The sequence below is a fragment of the Paramisgurnus dabryanus genome, chromosome 8 (assembly GCF_030506205.2).
Source record: "Paramisgurnus dabryanus chromosome 8, PD_genome_1.1, whole genome shotgun sequence".
Classification (NCBI taxonomy): Eukaryota; Metazoa; Chordata; class Actinopteri; order Cypriniformes; family Cobitidae; genus Paramisgurnus; species Paramisgurnus dabryanus.
In genome coordinates, this window is record NC_133344.1 from 7785974 (window position 1) to 7810265 (window position 24292).

A 24292-nucleotide genomic window follows, 5' to 3' on the forward strand; every position below is an offset into this window, starting at 1 on the left:
GGCGTTTGAAGATTATAAACCCATAGTACACTGGGGTGAAGTGTCACGATCCTCTGACCACATCGATTTCTGAGAAAAGGTCCAGCTTTGTGTAGGAGACAAGAAGATGTGTCAGCAGAGAGTTGGGTGTCAAAGTTCTCCACCCTATATAACTTCCTCATATGTGTCATAAATAGGTTTTTGTGTATAGTGGGAAATGGCTGCACATCCTCATCCTCTGTGTATTTGTGTATGTTTATTTGAGTTTTTTTTATCTGTGTACATATTTGTGAGTTCACATATTATTGTGTTGCTGTGCTTGTCTTATCACCAACATGTGAACCATTAATGCAGCATTTAAGTTACAAAATATTTACTATTTTGTAGTAGTGCAGAAGTATAGCAGAAGTGAAATCACTTACATTTATTCATTTAAGCAGCTTCATTGGACTTTATTGGAAGATTGAATATTTGGTCCCCCAGTGTCTCTCATCTCATTGGTTCTTTTGCTTTCTTGTCCCGCCCCAGAGTACACGTGGATGGTCCGTTTGGCAGTCCGTCAGAGGAGGTGTTTAATTATGAGGTCAGCCTGTGTGTGGCGGGCGGGATCGGAGTCACACCGTTTGCTTGTGTCCTACAAGCTCTCTTGTGAGTGGTCAAACAAAACTGTCAATCATGTTAACTGTGATCAGTGTGTACATGTATGGGTGATTCTCACGAAATCCAGACTTAAAAGGTGTACAGCATCAGATTTTTTTTAAAAAGCCATTGAAGACAATTTTACATGTTTTGCACATTTAAGATTAAGATTAGTTTTAGAGGATTTAAAAAATATTTCTTATAGAATTATTTACATTTTTTAGATTATCATTATCAAAAATTATCATTACCGCAACATGATATTACATTAAATATATGCATTTACAAACTCATGTTTCGGTAATGAGAACTAAAAAGTTGTCTAGGTACTATGACAAACAAAAGTTCAACTTTTTTCTGGAGAGAAAAAATAAGAACTGCTTACCTGGTAGCCATCTTGAGTGTCACAGTCAATTATGTCCCTTTCAACAATTTTTTTTAAATGTTAGTTCCTTGAGGGCTTAAACAATGATTGAAAATTGTTGCGGAGGATGAGAAAATTGGTCTTGGACACATTTATATTCCTTATTATTGTCTCTACATTTACCAATGATCATCAAATACCACATGTTTCTTTATTGTAAATGTTTATAGTATAACATGCACTGAAGCTTTAAATTTTTTAGATTTTTTAATTATAAATATTTCCATGTCAAAGAACCCAAATCCAGTCATGGACACGTTGCGGTAATGAAAATGTTCCCCTTTAATGTGGAAAAAAACCCAAAATCGTTTTGTATGATGTCATTTGAAATCATGTGCAAAATAGTACATGAAGAGATGTTTGTAACTGTATGCTTCTTATTTTGCATTTACTTTTATTATCAAAATGTTTCATGACACCTCATGAGTCTAATTTCGCGAGAATCACCTGTACAACTAACTCAATGATTTATTTATACTGCGCAGTGTACACTACATAGTGCCTACTATTTTTATATAGACTGGGAAACAGTATGGAGTACCTAAAAATCAGTCTGTCTGCCTATCTATCTTTATTAATTAACTTGTATTCTTTACTTAGATAAATTTTAATCTAGCTTTGTGTAAAAGCTGCATTTTTTGTAAAGGTGCGTTCACACCAGACGCGAATGAAGCATTAGGCGCGAGTGATTTACAAGCAAAGGTAATGCAAAGACGCAATAGACATCCTGCAACTCTATATGCGCGAATAGAGCGTTTCGGGTGTTTTGGCCCTCATGGCCTTCCTCAGAGTCCACACTTTAATGACATCATGTACAGCAGACCTTAGGGACCGTTGACGCGTGTCCACAAGGGTGCACAAGACTCGTATTTTGGGACAAACTCGAGCCGAAATAGGAAGAGAAGTTGCCCATCTGTGTGAACTCCTCCCATCTGTCGTCTGATTGGTCTTTCGCAAGGACTTCTGGGTTGGTAAAGTGCGTGAGGCCTGCTGCAGTGCGGGCTTTGCTGAAGATGGCATCAAGGGTGCACAGGGGGCGCTGATGAGCACACTACGTAGGGTAAAAATGACAGATGGGACACGCAAGCGAGCTCACGCAATTTAAGGCCACAAGACCGAAAGTCCACATGAAGTGCGCTATTTGGGACAGTGCTTTTGACGCGTATAAAACGTTTGACATGTAAAATTCACGTCTTTTGCGCGAGTTGAAAAATCCGCTGCATTAACCAATCAGGAGCTTGCTCTAGTAGTGACGTAATTATGACGTAACGAGCAAAGGCAGAAATACGAAACAACAATGGAGGACAAAATCATCGTCGCTGTATGTGGACACCCGGAGCTGTACGACACATCTTCGTACTTTTATAGAAACAGAATTAAAAAGGATCTTTCATGGAAGAAAGTGAGTAAGGAGTTCGGACAATCTGGTAACTTGTAAAAACGCTATTTACTTAATTTGAGAAAGTCTATAGGCCGCAACTACTACCACCAGACTTGTTGTTTGACGTTTTAATATCCATCCATATTTATTTTTCAATCTATTTTTTTTAAAATGGCGTATGAATTTTATGCGCGAATGAGTGAATATCACATGTATGGAAGAAAAATAATGACAAAAGTTTTTGAATTAAAATAGCCTGTTGAATTGTACTACCTGAAAAAAAATGCATTGTATTAACCGTACTTGAATTTTAATGCATTGTATTTTTATGTTTTTGAATTAAAACAGCCTGTTGAATTGTACTACCTGAAAAAAAATGCATTGTATTAACCGTGCTTGAATTTTAATGCATTGTATTTTTAGGTTTTGCATTTTTAAGGGCTGAAATTCAACATGCGTGTATATTTTCTGTATTAAAAATTCAATAGTCCACATTCACCTTTTAGATTTCACTTTAAAATATTCGGTCTGTTTAAAAATACAACGTAAAATATTCAGCAGGCAAGTTTCAGTCCATTTAAATTCGCGTCCAAAAATTCAAGTCCAAAAATTCAGTCGTACAGATTTCAACATTTAACATCCGGGAACTGCAGGAAAAGCAGTAGAGCACCGAGTATAATCTCATCTGCTGTTAATCGATCTGGCCAGCAGGTGGTGTACGTGTTCGCCAAAACTTTGTACATGTAAGATGATTTATCCACTGCAGTGATGAATGTTGGCTTTTATGTTCAGTTTTAGTAGAACAACTGTAATACACTCATACAGAGAGTGTATTGTTTGGTTATGTTATTGACAGGATACTAAACGGTTTTTAAATGCCATATAAATTAAATAGGGCCTTTCTGCCTGCTATTGGCTTCGTTTTTCAAAAGCTAAGTTGATTGTAGATTTTATTGGTGGCAATCTACCATCTTCTTATGCCTACGAGAAACGGACACGTTTTTGTAATTCGTCACCTCAGTTTATAAACCATACTCGGATTATTGAACTGTTCAAGTTACAAATTGTGCGCGCGGATTAATAAACCATACGCACAATTAAACAATCAGTGCTCTCAGATTTTCAATCCATATCCACAAATTCATAAACAATAAATAAACAGTGCACACGCTTTCGCAATGGTTTTGCAAACTGAGTCCACTACCGCAGAGGTCCCCAACCACCGGGTCGTGGACAAGTTGCCACCGGTCGCAAGAACATCCTGAAAAAATGTGTATAATAGCTACGTTATAGTTTAATCAGGTGTTTTGTCCTTTACGAGCCGACTTCAAATAACATATCAATCCACTTCTATACAGGGCCGCGCTCTCTCTTTTTCTTTCTCTCTCTCTCTCTCTCTCTCTCTCTCTACCAGCGCATCGGCGATCACATTGCTGTCATTAGAGTTCAAGCATACAGTACTTCTAAAACACAATCGATCAAAGAATTGCAAAGGTATGACTTTATGAATAAAATGAAGACATTCATTTGATATCGCAAATGAAACTAATTGCAGGCAGGCGCGGAGCTATGGCCCGCCCAGATTGACAGCTGGCCCGCCCAATCAGAAATGAAAAAAAAAAATAATACTCGGGACGTCGGGGTAGCGATTTTGCGAGCCCTGCATAGGTTTGTTTTGTAGAAAGACTTTCTTTAAAGTGAATTTCGTTTTGTATAAATTGTATCTTAATATTAATCAATGTTTAATCAAACAATTGCCTCGATTTAATAAATAAGAAGCAAACCAAGAACGTCTGTGGTGTGGATTATAGTGAACCCACTATATTTCCGCAGCCTATTCTTTCTGCTTTTCATGCATTTCTTAAATGAATGTCTCAATTACACAGTAGGCTTATAGGTTGTTATGATAGGCTATTTGTTGCTAAAAGCAATAGACTATATTGTATAAAGTGTAGCAATAAACATGGCGTGACTTAGTGCTGAGTTAGAGAGCTGGTAGGCTATCAAACAACATCACTGTGATCAGATGTTTCCTTTCTATTTTTTACCCCGCTGTCATATTTGTTGTGTGTTTATGTTATTGAGAGGAAAGCGCGCAGCACATATTTATAACGTATTGTTATTCAAAATACGTTTTCCACTTGCTTGCAAAAAAAGTTCTCAAAGTGATCATGGCTGAAAGCTGCTCGGGAATATTTTTTTCATTAGAACCATATAACGCAACATTCAACTTCTTTATAATAGTTTTTAAATAGTTATCAGGCTTACTTATAATTTTACTGTTTTTAACATAACATGCAATAGGTAAAATACACCATATGAAGTTGTATCCATGTCTAACTGTCCCGGGGCTATGGCGAATTCCTGTCGGGCTACAAAGATGTATCTGCGCCCTGCCCGTCGGAGGAAAAAATATTGTAATGGGTTTGCATTCTCTCAGATTTAGTTAGGTAATTATATTGTATGTAATTCGGTGTCATCTTGTTAGTTATTACTATCCCCACTAACAAGTGAAACTGTCAGGAAATGAAGTGAAAGCATAACTAAACCCATTATTCCTTTCGTGTTCACGTCTGAAATGCGCGCTCCTCGGCTCCGCTCTTTACGAGTACCCGCTTCTTATGGTCATCAAAAAGTATATTAAATGTTTATTTATTTGTCATTTCGTTTAACCTCAGAGTCAAACATTATTCTAGCAATTCCCTTTTTCTTTCTTTATTTAGTAAGTTAACTTAAATATGTGAGAACGAAAATATATTTTTAGTGATTTGTATGAAGAGAATATGATGTTAGAAGCTTTATTTTATAACACAAAATAGTGACTGCACACTCACTTGCAAAAATTATTTATTATAACCAACGTATCGGCAAATAGCCTTCGTCAAGGTATGTGTTCGCTCAGAGTGAAGCTTCATTTTAAGCATTTAGTAGCTTAATTTATTTAAACAGTTTTAATAGGCTATTTTTAAAAGTATTAGGTTTTTTGTGTTCATTTATATTTCTTGTCACTGTGTGCAGGTTCTTTTTTGTAGGCTATATGACAGCCCACTAATTTTTTTTAACCAAAAAGGCTTAATTAATGTCATGTTGCATTACAATTTAAAGTATATCAATAATGTCAAAAATGTGACGTGCAGTTCGGGTGTTCTCACCAATACGCTTGTGATTCCTGAAGTTTTGACGAATTTTATAGACTTGTTATAGTTTCTTATTCAAAAGTGACACCTATAGATTCAGGTCCACCCGGACTTAATCCATGCCCACCCATATGTCACGTTCTGCATCCGCCACTGAAAGGGTGACTTCAGATGATGAAATGTAACCATTGATTTTTTTGGATGCTTTTAGTCACCAACAAAAATTCTCACAGACACAGTTACATTTGTGCTATTGTAGTTTGGACGTGTTTATTATTATTCTGTAATATGGAAAAAATATAAATAATAAAAAAAAATGTAGGGGTTGTCCTCGGTATTTGAAAAATCCTGGCTACGGCCTTATATGACAGCAATGTGATCGCCGATGCGCTGGTAGAGAGAGAGAGAGAGAGAGAGAGAGAGAGAGAGAGAGAGAGAGAGAGAGAGAGAGACAAAGAAAAAGAGTGAGCACGGCCCTGTATAGAAGTGGATTGCTATGTTATTTGAAGTCGGCTCGTAAAGGACAAAACACCTGATTAAACTATAACGTAGCTATTATACACAATTTTTCAGGATGTTCTTGCGACCGGTGGCAACTTGTCCACGACCCGGTGGTTGGGGACCTCTGCGGTAGTGGACTCAGTTTGCAAAACCATTGCGAAAGCGTGTGCACTGTTTATTTATTGTTTATGAATTTGTGGATATGGATTGAAAATCTGAGAGCACTGATTGTTTAATTGTGCGTATGGTTTATTAATCCGCGCGCACGATTTGTAACTTGAACAGTTCAATAATCCGAGTATGGTTTATAAACTGAGGTGAAGAATTACAAAAACGTGTCCGTTTCTCGTAGGCATAAGAAGATGGTAGATTGCCACCAATAAAATCTACAATCAACTTAGCTTTTGAGAAACGAAGCCAATAGCAGGCAGAAAGGCCCTATTTAATTTATATGGCATTTAAAAACCGTTTAGTATCCTGTCAATAACATAACCAAACAATAGACCAATTTCGTGTTTGCAAACAGAGATGACGTTTTTTGTGGGCGGAGCCAAACTGGTTGCAGAAAGTGACTGCTCCGCAGTTATGGGATTTAAATCCTGCCAGGATTCAAAACTGAAAATAAAGCTCTGAAAGGTTGAAATTTAGTGTTCGCAAACTCAAAATCTTACAAAAAAAAGTTTTGCAACATCGAAAATTAAGATTTGCAAGCTTGCAAAATGTAAAAAAATAAAAATATATCTGCAAACATTATGTTGTTTTTGAGATTTCCTTTTTCGGAACCGCAACATCTTTTTTATGATGTTGCGCAAAAAAATTTTCAGAGTTTCAAATTTGTCAGTGTTCTCCCACTGTATAGTTTGTTTTCCAGGTTTGAAACCTTGTAAATGGTGATCTGAAAACTGGTGTGCAAATAGGTTAAAAAAAGTTTTGAAACTCTGAAAACTGAGGTTTGAAAGGGCGAAACTTATAACATTACATTACATTTGCACTCCTTTGCAGACTATTTTTTCAGAGCTAAGTTTACAACACCCACTTTGCGGAGATACGCCCACAAAGTTGCGAGCTTGCGACTCACGTGATTTGTGGCAGCGTTGTCACGCAGCTCTGCTCTGAAACTCTGAAACTCAGACTGAGCGAAAATGAAGCCTCGCAACCTCACAACTTAAAAAAAAGCGTGGAGGGAGGGCCTTCTGCTCTTGGCCAATGCTTTGCTGTCTGCTGACGTACAGTCCAATCACAAGTCGTATTTACTGGAAAGGTGGGATTGACCGACTTCTCCGCCAATGAGGAACGCGCACAGGATACGCAAACTCGATGCACGGCTCTCTGGCCACAAATCGGTCAATTAACGCCACTAAACAAACCAATAAACCCATTTTCTTCAATTTCTTTATTAAATAATAAGATATTAAACATCTGTTTACTCTTGTATATGTAACTGTGTTGAACTGTGTACCGCTGGTTGCGGTTGCCGAACGGACTGCGTACGTGAGCCGCGAAAGCAGCGCGTTAAAGTAACTAAAGGCGTGAGCCTCGACAATACATTTCCGCTCTTTTATATTATTATTCTAAGGTATGTCCTTTCAATTTGGGAAAACTAATCTGTTGCTGATAACCAATGAATTAAAAGGAAATCCGTATTGCTTTAATACATCATGTAACAGCTGAGCTAAGCCTGCGTGCTGTACTGTGGCCATTGTGGATCCGTTTTTGATTGTTAATTAAACATGATTGCCCATACGATTATTTTACTTATACTGTATACCCTCCACTTGCATGCTTGCCTAGACTATTTATAATAGAAAAATCGACCTTATTCTTTTAACCAAAGAAAGGAATGCTGAATGAATGCTTAGGTTCCCTTTTCAAAAGTAGATAGATAGAGATCCAGCCTCTTATGAAGACCTTAGATGAGCCATCACCTGCGGAGAGATGACGCCAGCCAAGACGAGAACTCAAGATCAGCGCGGATCTGGCCCATATAACTGTCATATTAATAGACATCTTTTTAATCACACGGTAATTACTTTAAAATGCACATTAATTCTGGTAACCGTATGGTATATTATGTACTGTATAACGGCATCATCTTTTTGGCAAGCCTTAAACATTTAGCGATTTTAACCCTAAAACATAAGGCAAATGCCTCAGTCAAAGTATAAACAGTAAAAAAAATAGTTAAGTAGTTAAATCATTTGTTATTGGGTAGCCTGCGTTTTCATTATTTTGGGTTTGTTTTTGTCAGAATTTGTTCTATTGCATCACATAAATTTACAATAAAAGCAAACGAAAAATCAAGCTTTTTATGATCAAAAAGGGAGGCCAGCCACTGGAACACATTAATGTGCCGGTGACAACTGTTTATCATATCACAGTGATGTGACACAACGAAAGACATTATGTTTTGTAATAAAGTAATATGTCCTATACAATGTTATAACACCTAAACTACACTGTAAGAAATAATTCAGTGGCTTTATAAATATCACTAAAATAAAAGACTAAAGAAACTTATTAAAATCTCTTAATGTCAGTAGGTGATTTTAGATATATATTAGAAATAATTTGTTGTCATTTATTTTGGTTTGTCCCCAAATTTAAGAGATATTTTTGTGTAAAATGTACAGATATTATTTAGGTTTAGCCTATACATCAAATAAAATAAGATTTTAACTAACAAATTATTTCTAATAAATATCCTTATTTATTCTTGTAAAATATGGGGGGGCAGTGATGCCGGAAAAAAAATAACCACCGCATAATAAGTTTATAGTCCCTTTAAAATTACACATCATCGCTTTACTTTGAATGTCCGTGCGTGAATGCAGTTCCTGCGCAAGAAAATCTCTCACTTACTGAACCGTGCAATCAATGATCATTAGTGAGCATTATTAAAAATGTTGTCTATTCAATAAAAAGAGAAAAGTAGCGAAAAGTAAAGATGAACGTCAATGAAATTTGTTAGCAAAAATGTCCAAGTTCACGGCATATACAGGTTGAGAAGATGAGGACGAAGATCATGGGGAAGGGGAAATGTATTTGTTTTCAATGAAAAGGTCGAACATGCGGCTCCTTTGTGCATGTGTTGGACGTTATTTATTATCTATAAATATTATTATTAATAGCCTATATATATCTAAATGATAAGAATATAAATACATATTGACACATTAGGCTATAAATGTGATTTGAAAATGACAAACAAATTTTTATAGCATATAAGCTAATATGACTATTTCATGTCCATGATGATTTAGCCTCCTTAAAGCCGCTATGAATAGTTTGAAAAATAGACCCTGTGACTTAATCACATCAGTAGTATTATTGTGCCTCTGCGTTGTTGCGTCTGTGTTGCTTGCAATCATTTTGCTTCTAAAAAACTACAATTGTCGGAAGGTGTTATGACATTTCTGTATATGCATAGGCTATTTGTTTATTTCATGAAATCCTAGGTGGAAAGAAAAAAAAAACGTTTTAGAAACGGAACAAGCCCCATGAATGTTTAGTTTACACTGTAAAAACTTTTAGTGAGCATAGCTAATTGGTTACTGTATGTCTTAAAAGAATAAACATTTTATTCCATTGGTCTTATAATAAGACATTAAAGTTATTTAAATAACTAAAGAAATAAAATCACACACTAGTCCTGACTGAGTAACTTCTTTAACTTTCTTTTAAAAAAATCCATATTTACTTTAAATTATATTTACTTTTTTTTCCAAAAATCAATTGTGTCGAACTCTGCTATTTGAAGAAAGTGAGTTTGGATTTCGTGAACAACTTTTACAAAAAGTTACTGCAGTTTTGTAATTGATAAATGTAAATGCATACTTCAAAATTAATAAAGTATTGCAATACAATTCTCTCTTCGTTTCTGCGGTAAAAAATACAAAGTTGGCAATTCTGGCTATACTTTCGTTATTTTAATAATTTCTATGCTTTTATTTAATTTGTAGATCATGCAGGGTTAACTGATTGAACTATGTGTGGCGTGTCTTTATTCCCCTGTGCATTTACAAATCTCACAAAGTTCCGTGGTATTGTCACGGAATATTTTGATAATTTTTCCGTGGCATTGTCACGGATCTCCGCATTTTTCCGTGGACACATCACAGACTTTTTTCCGTGTCATTGTCACGGATTGGTTACTCAACTGCTTTTCCCTATTTTCAAATCATTGTGCTTCGGTTTTAGGGTTAGATTTGGTGCTTGCGTTAGGATGTCACTTTAAGTAGCCAGTTTACATTTTTTTCTGATTCATTCTTTTTTCTTTTAAACCATTGTCGCCTGGCCTTAGGGTTAGAGTCGGGTTTGGGTAACGATGTCATTTTATGTAACGCCACCAAATGTTACCAACCACCAACCTAGTTAAAGTAGTTTGTAATAGAATTAGAAAGATTTTAAATAATAAGCGTGTGTGTTCCTGTGGCTGTACTTAGATGATATGCCTCCCTTTTTGATCATAAAAAGCTTGATTTTTCATTTGCTTTTATTATAAATTTATGTGATGCATTAGAACAAATTCAAAAACAAACCAAAAATAATAAAAACACAGGCTATAACAAATTATTTACAGCCATTAAAAATAGGCATGTCCTATTTGTCTTACTGTTTATACTTTGACTGAGGCACTGCCTTATGTTTTAGGGTTAAAATCCCTAAATGTTTTAGGCTTGCAAAAGAAATTCCCTAATTAAATATGATGACACCGTTATACAGTACATAAAATACACTGTAAGGTTATCACAATTAATGTGCATTTTAAAGTAATTACCGTGTGATTAAAAAGACGTCTATTAATATGACAGTAATATGGGCCAGATCCACGCTCATCTTGATTTCTCGTCTTGGCTGGCGTCATCTCTCCGCAGGTGATGGCTCATCTAAGGTCTTCATAAGAGGCTGGATCTGTAGTGGGGGCTGGGCTGGCATAATCTATAGTTACCTACCTAGTTGAAGCAGTTTGTAGAATTAGAAAGATAAATAATTAGCATAGCTGCTGTTTATAATATTTTAAGCAAGGAAAGCAACTGCATTTAAACTAATGTTAATAACGGACTAATGTTACGCGGGTAAGCCGTTTTCTGTTTTTGAATTATCTATCTATCTATCTATCTATCTATCTATCTATCTATCTATCTATCTATCTATCTATCTATCTATCTATCTATCTATCTATCTATCTACTGTTGAAAAGGGAACCTAAGCATTCATTCAGCATTCCTTTCTTTGGTTAAAAGAATAAGGTCGATTTTTCTATTATAAATAGTCTAGGCAAGCATGCAAGTGGAGGGTATACAGTATAAGTAAAATAATCGTATGGGCAATCATGTTTAATTAACAATCAAAAACGGATCCACAATGGCCACAGTATAGCACGCAGGCTTAGCTCAGCTGTTACATGATGTATTAAAGCAATACGGATTTCCTTTTAATTCATTGGTTATCAGCAACAGATTAGTTTTCCCAAATTGAAAGGACATACCTTAGAATAATAATATAAAAGAGCGGAAATGTATTGTCGAGGCTCACGCCTTTAGTTACTTTAACGCGCTGCTTTCGCGGCTCACGTACGCAGTCCGTTCGGCAACCGCAACCAGCGGTACACAGTTCAACACAGTTACATATACAAGAGTAAACAGATGTTTAATATCTTATTATTTAATAAAGAAATTGAAGAAAATGGGTTTATTGGTTTGTTTAGTGGCGTTAATTGACCGATTTGTGGCCAGAGAGCCGTGCATCTGTTTGCGTATCCTGTGCGCTTTCGTCATTGGCGGAGAAGTCGGTCAATCCCACCTTTCCAGTAAACACGACTTGTGATTGGACTGTACGTCAGCAGACAGCAAAGCATTGGCCAAGAGCAGAAGGCCCTCCCTCCACGCTTTTTTTTAAGTTGTGAGGTTGCGAGGCTTCATTTTCGCTCAGTCTGAGTTTCAGAGTTTCAGAGCAGAGCTGCGTGACAACGCTGCCACAAATCACGTGAGTCGCAAGCTCGCAACTTTGTGGGCGTATCTCCGCAAAGTGGGTGTTGTAAACTTAGCTCTGAAAAAATAGTCTGCAAAGGAGTGCAAATGTAATGTAATGTTATAAGTTTCGCCCTTTCAAACCTCAGTTTTCAGAGTTTCAAAACTTTTTTTAACCTATTTGCACACCAGTTTTCAGATCACCATTTACAAGGTTTCAAACCTGGAAAACAAACTATACAGTGGGAGAACACTGACAAATTTGAAACTCTGAAAAATTGTTTGCGCAACATCGTAAAAAAGATGTTGCGGTTCCGAAAAAGGAAATCTCAAAAACAACATAATGTTTGCAGATATATTTTTATTTTTTTACATTTTGCAAGCTTGCAAATCTTAATTTTCGATTTTGCAAAACTTTTTTTTGTAAGATTTTGAGTTTGTGAACACTAAATTTCAACCTTTCAGAGCTTTATTTTCAGTTTTGAATCCTGGCAGGATTTAAATCCCATACGCAGTAGGGTTGTGAAGTGTTTTAGCATTAAACCATGATTTTTATGGATCCGGTGTTCTGTCGAAGTCTGATTCCTTTATGTTTCCCTTTAGTGCAATGTTTCTTATAGCGTTTAATCACATTACGTTTATTTTTTTAGATAGATCAAAAGTTTAAATGGCTTGGCTACTGATATGCATGTATGTAATGTATATGTATTGTTCTTTTTTGCTAAATCAAATATTTTTACAGTCTGAATCGCTAAAGTACATGTAAAAGCAATACTATCATGTATTATATATAATAGCGTTTATTAAATATTTCATAATTTTACAGTTTTTTATTATTTCTTCCTTAATAAATTATAATTGTAACATGATAAAAACGCTATAAGAAACACATGGAGGGAACAGACTTCGACAGAACACCGGACATCTTCTCTACTTATTTTCTATTCTAATTATTAAAAGATTTCCAGATGATTTCCTCGCTCCATTCTGTCCGTTTAAGGGCTTATTGTAATCATAAACACCTACGTTTATCTTCAAATGATGTATTTGACGATGGTATTTTATAAAAATGAAAGCCATCTTTTTTGGCATTCTTATTCTGACACTTAACAGCAAAACAGGACATTTTCTAGTGAGTTATCTTGCTCTTTTCACTCGTGTCTAATTCATTTCCACTGTTTTTCTGCAACCGCATTGCGCGCGCAGCTTGCAGTGACGTAACTGTGACGTCTACTCTAAATTGGTCTATACACTCTCTGTATGAGTGTATTACAGTTGTTCTACTAAAACTGAACATAAAAGCCAACATTCATCACTGCAGTGGATAAATCATCTTACAAGTACAAAGTTTTGGCGAACACGTGCACCACCTGCTGGCCAGATCGATTAACAGCAGATGAGATTATACTCTGTGCTCTACTGCTTTTCCTGCAGTTCCCGGATGTTAAATGTTGAAATCTGTACGACTGAATTTTTGGACTTGAATTTTTGGACGCGAATTTAAATGGACTGAAACGTGCCTGCTGAATATTTTACGTTGTATTTTTAAACAGACCGAATATTTTAAAGTGAAATCTAAAAGGTGAATGTGGACTATTGAATTTTTAATACAGAAAATATACACGCATGTTGAATTTCAGCCCTTAAAAATGCAAAACCTAAAAATACAATGCATTAAAATTCAAGCACGGTTAATACAATGCATTTTTTTTCAGGTAGTACAATTCAACAGGCTGTTTTAATTCAAAAACATAAAAATACAATGCATTAAAATTCAAGTACGGTTAATACAATGCATTTTTTTTCAGGTAGTACAATTCAACAGGCTATTTTAATTCAAAAACTTTTGTCATTATTTTTCTTCCATACACATGCGAGTGAAGTGAGTTAACTCAAAATGTTCAAGCGTCCAACTAATGCCCGAATGCCGCAATTTATTTGCTTCATTCGCGTCTGGTATGAACACACAGTCAGTCTGATTAAATAATGAGTAAGGAAAAAAATATATAAAACTTGTAGCTATTGTATTTTCATATTGAGCGCATTGCATTATGGGATATGGTATTTAAAAAACTGCGGCTCACTTTAGCAGATGTATCAGAAGCACTGTTGATATACAGTAAGTCAGTGTGATGATATAACCGTGTTTGTTATGTTTGTGTTACCTTACAGTGAAGATTGGTGTCAGTATAAGTTGAAGAGGTTATATTTCGTTTGGGTGTGTAGAGATCTTCAGTCTTTCTATTGGTTTGCTGATCTACTGTGTGGACTTCATGAGAGGGTAAACATACATACATGTATATATATATATATATATATATATATATATATATATATATATATATATATGTTGAATTTAAACATTTGCTAGGTGAATATCTCCACCTGCTGGTTGATTTTTGTTTGCAGGTGCCTATAAGAGCCTGTTAGCTTATATAATGTTTTATTAGCGCTTTTTTGCAGTTTTGCATTGTAGTAAAGCAGCTTTATAGTAAATACAGGCAAATCTCTTTCTCTCTCTCTCTAGTTGTGGCAGAACAATCGTCCAGATTATCTGAATATCCAGCTGTATCTCAGTGACTCTCAGGGATTACAGGTAAATGCGATTGAAAGCATTTATTTAATTCTGTTGAGAATGTTCACTCGTTCTTTTTATTGTTTGTCTCATCACGTAACATCTAATATAGTGGACACCCACATATGAAATGATCATGTATTCTTTATCTAAAAACTTTCCTTATTTTAATTTTAATTTAAACGTTCAAAAGTTCAAAATTGTTATCCCCCTGAAATGTTGATACCTATAGATAGAATATTCATTAAAGCCACAATATGTAAGATTTTTATAATAAAATATCCAAAAACCACTTGTGCACAGTGTGATATACAGTCAGGTCCATAAATATTGGGACAGAGGCACATTTTGTGTTCTTTTAGCTGTTTACCAAAATATATTCCAGTTACAGTCATATAATGAACATTGGCTTAAAGTGCACACTCCCAGCTTTATTTTGAGGGTACTCACATCCAAATTGGCTGAAGGATTTATTAAATGCATTTGTGTACTTGCATTATCCAAATAGTTCCTATTTTAAATAATTGCTTGTCCCTTGTAATTGTCGCCCTTTCTCCCTCATGAAATCATTAAGCTTCACCTTTGTTATTGTTATTGTGTTATAGCGACCTCTAGTGGTAAAAATGTACATATTGCGTCTTTAACTTTTATTGTTATGTTTTATTATTTTTTTTTATTACTATATTATGAAATATTATCATAGTGTATAATATTGTAATAATGTATTGTAATTATGTAGTTTACATATTAACTCACTGTAAAAAATACTTTGCTGCCTTAATTTTTTTGTTAAATCAACTCAGATTTACAAGTCATGTCAACTTACTATTATTTATCTTGACAAGATATGAGTTGCTACAACTAATAAAATGAAGTTGACTTTTTTCAACTATATTTTATATAGTTATAACAACTCACATGTAATTATAACAACTCATCTCTAGTCAAGATAAATAATAGTAAGTTAAAATGACTTGTAAATCTGTGTTGATTTTTTTCAGGGTAGGGCTGGGTAATGTTGAGAAAATAAATGTGCATATTGCAAGGTGAATATAGAGATGGTTTGCAATAAAAATTATTTACTTTTAATACTATAATAAGTAATGTATGGTTAGGTTGATTTGCATAATATAATGTCTGGCACATGGATGTTAATGGGGATATGTGTGCTTGTGCAAATGCACATGATAGTGGTGATATTTATTTTTTGTTTGTTTGTTGCGTTGTTAAAATTTCTTATTTGTTTTATGCAACAGTTAAAAATGGTTATTTACTTTCAAACGTTGCTGTCGTTTTGCTAAAATATGAAATATACGATGGTTATATAAATGTTTAAACACAATTTAAGTTGTTTAGAAAAAATATTGCATATTGAATACCGTAGCAATTACAATGCTATTAAAAATTGCATTTGTCGCACAGCTCTAATATTAATATATTTGTGTCATTTTAAAGAGCATCAATGAGGAGCGATATCGTTACCTGAGCTCCAGACTTCAGATTGGTCGACCAAAGTGGAAACTTCTTTTCCAAGAGATAGGAAGAGCCAATCAGCAGTGAGTGTGCCGGATACATTTTATTATTGGTTGTTTGTTTGTTTGTGTAATACAAAATCACATTTTTAAGGATTAAGCAAGACTTTACATGTCTGTATCTGTGTGTTTTCTGCAGTAAAAAGGTTGGAGTGTTCTGCTGTGGACCTAAAGGTATTTCTAAAGCATTACACGGTATGTGTAACTCAAACCCGTACTCACAAACTACTTTTGAGTACAACAAAGAGTCATTCAGCTGATGATTCACAAATTCATGAATCAGTAAAAGCCAAATAATAAACCAAAGAAACTTCTGCTGAGGGACGAAGAGCAGGAGGAAGACGTCTGCACTTGATGGGCATCATCATCATCTTCAGCCGGTAACCAGTTTAATGATTTGCACAGTGCTGAAGAGTTTTTTTTATATATATATGAACATGCCCTCAATAAACCCTTAAAAATACACAATTAAATGATAAAAACAATATGAGGGTGAGAAATGATAACCAAACTTCACATTTTGGATGACATATTGCTGTATAACTTGAAGTCATCCTGTCTGCGTTATGTATAAACGCCAAGAGGTTTGGTGTAAAGTTTATTTAATTCATTCTTGGACTATGTTTTGCTCTTCTATTTAATAGCTTTTGTTTTACTATTGTCATATTTCACGTATAATGTTTTCATGTATTACAATTGTTTTTTTTTGGTCCAGATTTCAGGTGAAGCACAAAAATAGTTTACATTTTTTTTAAATGTAACATTTAATATGTTTTGAGGCCAAAATCAAATGCACTGTTACTTTATAACCACTGCCAAAGATCTTATTCAATCTTTATATTTTTCATATAACTTTGTATGTGTTTTATGCATAAAGATACAGTACACATGTGTGTCACAATGAAGACACAAGCACCAAAATGATCATTATTATGGAGTACAGAGACTTCAGCTATGTTCATAATGAAATACTAACTATGTATTGTGTACTATTTAAAAAAGTATGCATATTGTATACTATTGTATATATTGCTTATTGTAATAATACTGTATGTAGTGATGTTTTGTATTTGTTATCAGATCACCTCATGCATTCAGTTCACTGAGTATTATTGCAATTTTACTCCAAATATTAATAAAAAAATCTGATCAAAGTGTTTCAGAAAACACAGTCAATATTACTTTGATATTTTTAATATTAGTAGTATTAATGGTTTATATAGACAGTTTGCATACTGGGTACAATATTCACTGTTAAAACCTGTAATCTCTGAGTTTTTAAAATATTAATCGTGATTAATCGCAGTCAAAATAAAAGTTTTTGCATAATATATGTATGTGCACTGTGTAATTATTTTGTATATATAAATACACACACATGCATGTATGTATAAATATGTTTTTATATATAATAAAAATATATAATATTTATTAATATTATTTATTTACTTATTTGATTTGTATATATTTTATATTATATATATATATAAAAATATATATACATACATAAAAATGTTCTTAAATGTATACATGTACGTGTGTATTTACATATACATAATAATTACACACACAAATATATTATGCAAACACAAACTTTTATTTTGTATGCGATTAATCACGATTAATCGTTTGACCGCCCTACTTATTTTACAGTAGTATGCATTTCCCAACATTATCTCATGATTGGTGCGGGTGCGAGACCTCATCATATGATTCAGTGGTGAGGCCTCCGTTGTTCACATGACTCTGTAAACTGACTTTGTTAACTGTCTGTTGTGTCTTTTCCCATTGGTACAGTATGTATTGTATCTGTCCTCACTGACACGTGCCTGTAGTGTGTATGTGTTTGATTCACAGCGTTGTCTGATACGAAGTCGAACCCTCTTCCTCGCTGCTATTCAGAAGCGGCTGTCTCTCTCCGTATCCCGACAGCTTTCGTCTTTTTTGCCGTCTGCGGCATGTTGCGGTGATTATCGTCGCGATAATTCCTGCCACGAGCGCCCCCAAAATTCCTGCGGACAGCAGCCAGTGCCAGATCTGCTGAGCTTGCTGTAGATATGGCGTCAAAAACTCTTGCACAAACCGCTGGCCTGAGACATCAAAAATGACACGGTTACACAAAGCACAACATATTGAGTTCAAGAAAACGTTTGTGTATGTGTTAATAACTCACCGGGGTCCATTAAATATGCATATTCGTATCCCAAAGCTTTGGTGGACAAGAAATAATCTCCGTTTCTGTACAGTGGGATGAAGGGAACCATGAAATATCCATCGTTGTGCCCGATTGGGGCGTTGGCTGTCGGGTAATGTGTGCGCGGAGGCTGGTGTCGCCTTAACCACTGCTCGAAAATGCTGAAATGCACAGTTAACAAAGAGATGAATTGTACTCGCTAGCAATGAATGTGTGTTCAAATGTTCAAAAATGTGCAGTTGGATGTTGCTACCTGTCTATAAAGGCATGATGCAGAATAAAAATGGGGTCGTTGGCGGACCCCTGTACCGAAGACATGGATCCATTCATGAAGACGTGTAGGGAGTTGTGCATCAGACTCTGACCTGTTATTGCCAGACCTGTCTCTGGACTTGCAAAACCTGCATCCAAATAAACCCAGGTGAGTTTCAAGTGTACGTCTGGTAAATCGGGTAAAGCTGTGTAAAACTGTTGATAGACGACTACGGGCCAGATCCGCTCCGGATCCATGCCAAAGTCAGCAGATCCGGCCCGGAGACGTCTGCTGTCTGTGTTGGCTTACCTTCCAGAGCGTTACGGAAACTCATGTTGGCCTGCCGGTCCATTGACCCGGTCTCATACTCTGTCAGTCTGAGCACCGACTCCACATCTGCAGAGGTTGGCAGCCGTCTGACACGTGTTCGGTCGTGGTCACCAGGGTTACGCTGTAAAGGCCCTTCAGGAGACCCGTCGCACAGAACCTCACGATTGTTGTAGTCTTCAGCTTGTGAACAGACCACCTGCGCAGGTACAATATAATGACAGTAAACATTTTATATGTCCACACACACGTAAATAGGGAAGTGTAAAGTGACAAATATGAACCGATGAGGAAGAATTGTCTTATATAGGTCAATGATAGAGCATTGCGTTAGCTGCGCAAAAGGTAATGGGTTTAAACCCAAGGAACACATGATGGAAAACATTTATGCCTTGTAATGCACTGTTAGTTGCTTTAGATAAAACCATCTGCCAAGTATAAATAGATCTTTGACACTACGAAAGGCAACAGACAAGATATTTAAATATTTTGTTTTTAAAAACAGTATTATTGTCTTTACCATAAAATGAACTGATGGTAATACTAAAATTATATCAAATGTAATATTATTTATTGTTTGTATACTATGTTACAACCGAGGTATGCAGCAAAGCATCTGTGAAGCCACAACACGCACAACCTTGAGGTGGATGGGCTACAACAGCAGAAGACCCCACCGGGTACCACTCATTTCCACTACAAATAGGAAAAAGAGGCAACAATTTGTACGAGCTCACCAAAATTAGACAGTTAAAGACTGGAAAAATGTTGCCTGGTTTGATGAGTCTTGATTTCTGTCAAACCATTCAGATAATAGAGTCAGACTTTGGCGTAAACAGAATGAGAAAATGGATTCATCATGCCTTGTTACCACTGTGCAGGCTGGTGGTGGTGGTGTAATGGTGTAGGGGAGGTTTTCTTGGCACACTTTAGGCCCGTTAGTGCCAATTGGGCATCATTTAAATGCCACGGCCTACCTGAGCATTGTTTCTAACCATGTCCATCCCTTTATGACCACCATGTACCCATCCTCTGATGGCTACTTCCAGCAGGATAATGCACCATGTCACAAAGCTCGAATCATTTCAAATTGGTTTCTTGAACATGACAATGAGTTCACTGTACTAAAATGGCCCCCACAGTCACCAGATCTCAACCCAATAGAGCATCTTTGGGATGTGGTGGAAAGGGAGCTTCGTGCCCTGGATGTGCATCCCTCAAATCTCCATCAACTGCAAGATGCTATCCTATCAATATGGGTCAACATTTCTAAAGAATGCTTTCAGCACCTTGTTGAATCAATGCCATGTAGAATTAAGGCAGTTCTGAAGGCGAAAGGGGGTCAAACACAGTATTAGTATGGTGTTCCTAATAATCCTTTAGGTGAGTGTACATCTCTCAATACATAATGCACAATGCCTCAATGCAGGTTTGAAGCCTGCAGACTAAATCCAACCCTGACAACTCAATAGTCTGCATCCTCTACTTCAAAATGGCATTCACAGAGGGTTTGCTTGGGTTTGAAGTGAAATTTAAAGCCTGTCTGTATTGATGTTCAGTAAACCAACTTGGTGAAATTCCCTCAGAGCATCAGTATTGAAGTTACTTTGGGGTTTTAGGATCAGACAAACTTCTTTGTGACTTCTTTAAACGCCCAAATTCCACTGCAAGTCACAAGAGTTGCTGCGTGCATCAGACCGCCCTGTGCTAGAGGCAGTGGTACACAATCAAGCCTTTATAAGCGCATGAATCATGACGTCACTGTTATGTCAACTCCTCACGTTCTCATATGACATCAGAGTCGCTAAACTGAGCGATAGATGTGCGATTTTTAATAAATATAGTTGGGTAATTTTTCCTTCCTATACTATTCGGTGCAATTTCAGGGTTGTAACTTTCTTTTTTTTTTTTTGGCATGATTTTATAATTTCAGCTGAAAGAGGGTTTATTAAACTGTAAGAAAAATATATTGGTCCAGCTCAAATCTTCTTTGAATGTATAAAAAAAATGCATATCAATACAGTGTATACAGTACAATCATTATACATAAAACAGTAACAGGGTGGACGGCCAGGACGGTAACAGGACAGGAGTGACATTTTTATGCTAAACTAAGCCATTACTAGCCTACACATGTGGTAAACAACATACTAACACATATTGACCATAGAGGAAGATTTTTAAAATGTTAGTTTCTCAAAATTACAAAAAATATTGTTTCCTCAACAAATAAGCATAACAGAGGGGACGTGTTATGTTTTACCACATCAGTGGAAAATTGTTAAATAAAAAGCTGAAAAAAGAGTGATCCCTAATTTGCTTCTTGTAGATGATTTCCATCCAAAAGTTTAAGCTTCTTCCTGAGAGTCATGTGACTAGAAGAGCAACCAGGGGGTGTGTTCAGGGGGATTTTCCATAAGAGTAACAGGGGGGACATTCATCTTAGGGATGCAACTTTATTTAAAGATTTTGAATAATTAAAAATGCATGAATAATTAAAAATTTGGTGAGGAATATTATAAATATGGCTATACAACAGTAATGAAAATTTGATTTATTTAATTTAATAAGTTATATTTTTAACTAAAATTAAAAGTAATCATTGCCCTGAATAATGAGTAATTATTTTACATTTCATTTAATTCTAGGTACCTGTCATTGTGTTCTGTGGTGGAGGGGAGTTTATCATATAAGATACGCTTTAAAAAAAATAATTTAATTGCATTTTTAAATAAAATATGTACTATTATGTCACGGGGACACGTAAATGGCACCGAATAGTAGGAATGGCCCAGTTGTAAGACCAAATCTTAGTGACATGCCTGAACAAAAATAAGTTTTTTAGTATAATAGATATCTTTGATATTATGTATCTTATCCCACATATGAAATCACGTGCATTTAGATGATTGGATTTTGTTAATATTTTTTTTGTAAATTAGTTTTTATTCTAATTATTCTCTAAGTACACTTTAAAAGGTCTATTGCGGGGTTTTTTTGCAATACTGTGTGCTTTAATAATAATAATAATAACCAAAATTAATTTGTTAAAGCTGACATGAATAAGAAATATATTTTTACAGCATTTATTAATCTTTGTTAATGCTAGGTAATATCATATTAAACAGTTGTTCATTGTTGACTGTTAACTACACTTTTAAAAATAGATGCCATATATTTCAGAGCAATTCACAAAAAAAAATATTTATTTAATTTACTCAATTTTTTAAGGTAAGTGGTCGCAATCAAATTATTTAAGCTACATTAAAAAAATTGATATACAAATAGCTGAAATAATTTGATTGCAACCACTTACCTTAAAAAATTGAGTAAATTGATTGAATCATTTTTTTCAGTGTTCTTATTTACAAATAATAAACGTTTTTAGAAACTTTTATATTTTAAGAGTGTAATGTTATACAAATATTTATTACTGCCTTGCTGTAAAGTGTTACTAATATATTTACTTAGATTTACCTGTTTTTAGGTATACATATGGTTTAGTGAACGTAATTTACCTTCCACGAGGAGAATACAGAGGATGGACTGATTAAGCCTCGGTTCAGTGAGCTGCGCGCCCCCATCAGTTCATCCGTGCACACCTGACAATCCTCCGCGTCACGCCAGTCCCAGTACGGGATGGTGAAGTTAAAGTCCCCGGTCAGTTTCCGGATCTCATGCTCCCAGAACAGCAAATAAACGCGGTGCCAGGGTAGGAACGCTGCAGACTCGTGAGCGAAGTCGATGTCTCTCCACACGTTACCGGGCCCGCCGAGCAGCGTGTCATGGGACACGTAGTAGTGCATCCACACGAACAGATCATACACGCTGATGTTAGCGAACATGGGGCTCGTGCCGTTGTTCATTTGCGCGTACGTGCCCGTCGCGATCATGTAATCCGGGCTGATTGTGTTTTTGGCGAGGTTCAGGTACGAGATGAACCGCTGTTTCTCCGTTACCGACAGCTGGAAGATGTTCCTGCGCACGGACTCTCTTCTCTCCGCGCAATTGGCACCAAAATACCCGAACTTGCACTCGCCGCAGTTGAACCCCATGTAGTTACCTGCGCACTGGCAGGTTTGGTTGTAAAACACCAGAGGCCACCGTTCCCGGTCATCTAGGCCGGTGTGGGGGTATTGCGGCCCGTTGGGAAGCTCAGAGACCGTGACGTCCTGGCAGAAGCCTCGACCCGAGAGGCTCCCACACACCGAGCCGTCCCCTGGCCAAACCGGACAGCATTGTTTGCTTAGGAGAACCTCTGGAGTGGTGCATGGTCGAGGAAACTGCTGGAGAGATGGACCCGGGTACTGAATGATGAAGAGAAGCAGAAAGGCACATAAAGGGTTCATGGTGAGCTATCTAAAGACGGTGCGTTAAATTAGACACGCAGTGCATGAGCGTGAAACATTTTCAGAAGAGTAAGAAAAACTTTATTCAGCTCTCTCTCTCTCTTTCTTTACGCACTGCCCTCCCTCCCATAAAGGCACGCGCACGACCCTCAGTTGTATCACATGTTTGGGATAAAATCCTTGAAGTCCTGTCTCGGGACTCAGGAATGCGCGCGCTTGAATGGAGCGTGAGATTTCATTTACAAAAGACACTCCTTTAATCGAAACGCCATTAGTTTTAACCCAATAAAACAACGCAAACCAGCAAAGCCAACAGAGTTAATGCCATTTGACCTTTGATATGCAACACATGAGCACAATGCTTTCAGTGGGTTTCATTCGGTTTGAATTGAACTTAAATAATGTCTCAATGCACGTCAAATCTGATCTCATATTTTTATGTGTAACATTATTTTTATGTTTATGTGATTATAATGTTGGTGGCAACAGCATAAAAGTTAAAGTTGGAGTTTCTTTAAATGCAGATTTTTGAATTCAGTTTCTTACCTGTTCAGTTCATCACATTAACTACTAGATGGATAGTTCACCCAAAAATTAAAATTCTGTCATCATTTTCTCATCCTCATGTTGTTACAAACCTGTATGATTTCTTTCTGTAAAAAAAGTAAGAAAAACAAATATTGTGGAAGTATTTTGATAAATGATGTTAAGCACACAGTTGATGGTATCCATTAAATTCCATCATATTTGTTTATCCTGCTATGGAAGTCAATGGTTACCATCAGCTGTGTGCTTATCATTATTTATCAAAATATCTTCTTTTGTGTTCATCAGAAAAAAGAAATTTCACATCATTAATCACATCATTAGTAAATAATGTAATTGATGATATACAGTAACTGGCAGTACCACGGTACAGTGATGATATCAGATAGCAATGCAATAGTACTGATTGCTAACCATTTTAAGATAACCCAGAGATGTCAGTGATAATATCATTTGTAATATTTTGTCAACTATGTACCCTGTTGT

General features: G+C 35.9%; 2 protein-coding genes across 2 annotated transcripts in view; one reads left to right on the forward strand and one right to left on the reverse strand.

The window, feature by feature from the left end:
• nox4 (NADPH oxidase 4) overlaps positions 1 to 16940 on the forward strand; it is a 28742-nt gene extending 11802 nt beyond the window's left edge. Inside the window, exons 14-18 of the mRNA XM_065280445.2 lie at positions 508 to 627; positions 14203 to 14311; positions 14558 to 14626; positions 16061 to 16161; positions 16277 to 16940. Coding sequence (XP_065136517.1) covers positions 508 to 627; positions 14203 to 14311; positions 14558 to 14626; positions 16061 to 16161; positions 16277 to 16397 — 520 coding nt within the window. The 3' untranslated portion in view covers positions 16398 to 16940. The remainder of the gene's footprint in view (positions 1 to 507; positions 628 to 14202; positions 14312 to 14557; positions 14627 to 16060; positions 16162 to 16276) is intronic.
• tyr (tyrosinase) lies at positions 16566 to 23340 on the reverse strand. The gene is made up of 5 exons (XM_065280446.2): positions 22430 to 23340; positions 18894 to 19110; positions 18585 to 18732; positions 18311 to 18492; positions 16566 to 18227 (listed from the first exon to the last, which is right to left on the reverse strand). Exons 1-5 carry the CDS (start codon positions 23258 to 23260, stop codon positions 17989 to 17991), a joined length of 1617 nt encoding a protein of 538 aa, XP_065136518.1. The 5' UTR covers positions 23261 to 23340; the 3' UTR covers positions 16566 to 17988.
• Positions 23341 to 24292: the final 952 nt, after the last annotated feature.

Bases quoted from the DNA above. Each gene is read 5' to 3' on its own strand.
- tyr (XM_065280446.2), bottom strand. From the start codon at position 23,260: ATGAACCCTTTATGTGCCTTTCTGCTTCTCTTCATCATTCAGTACCCG. The intron at 19,111-22,429 runs GTAAATTACGTT...GTACCTGCGCAG, and splicing joins CTGTATTCTCCTCGTGGAAG to GTGGTCTGTTCACAAGCTGA. The intron at 18,493-18,584 runs GTAGCAACATCC...TGTGCATTTCAG, and splicing joins CATCATGCCTTTATAGACAG to CATTTTCGAGCAGTGGTTAA.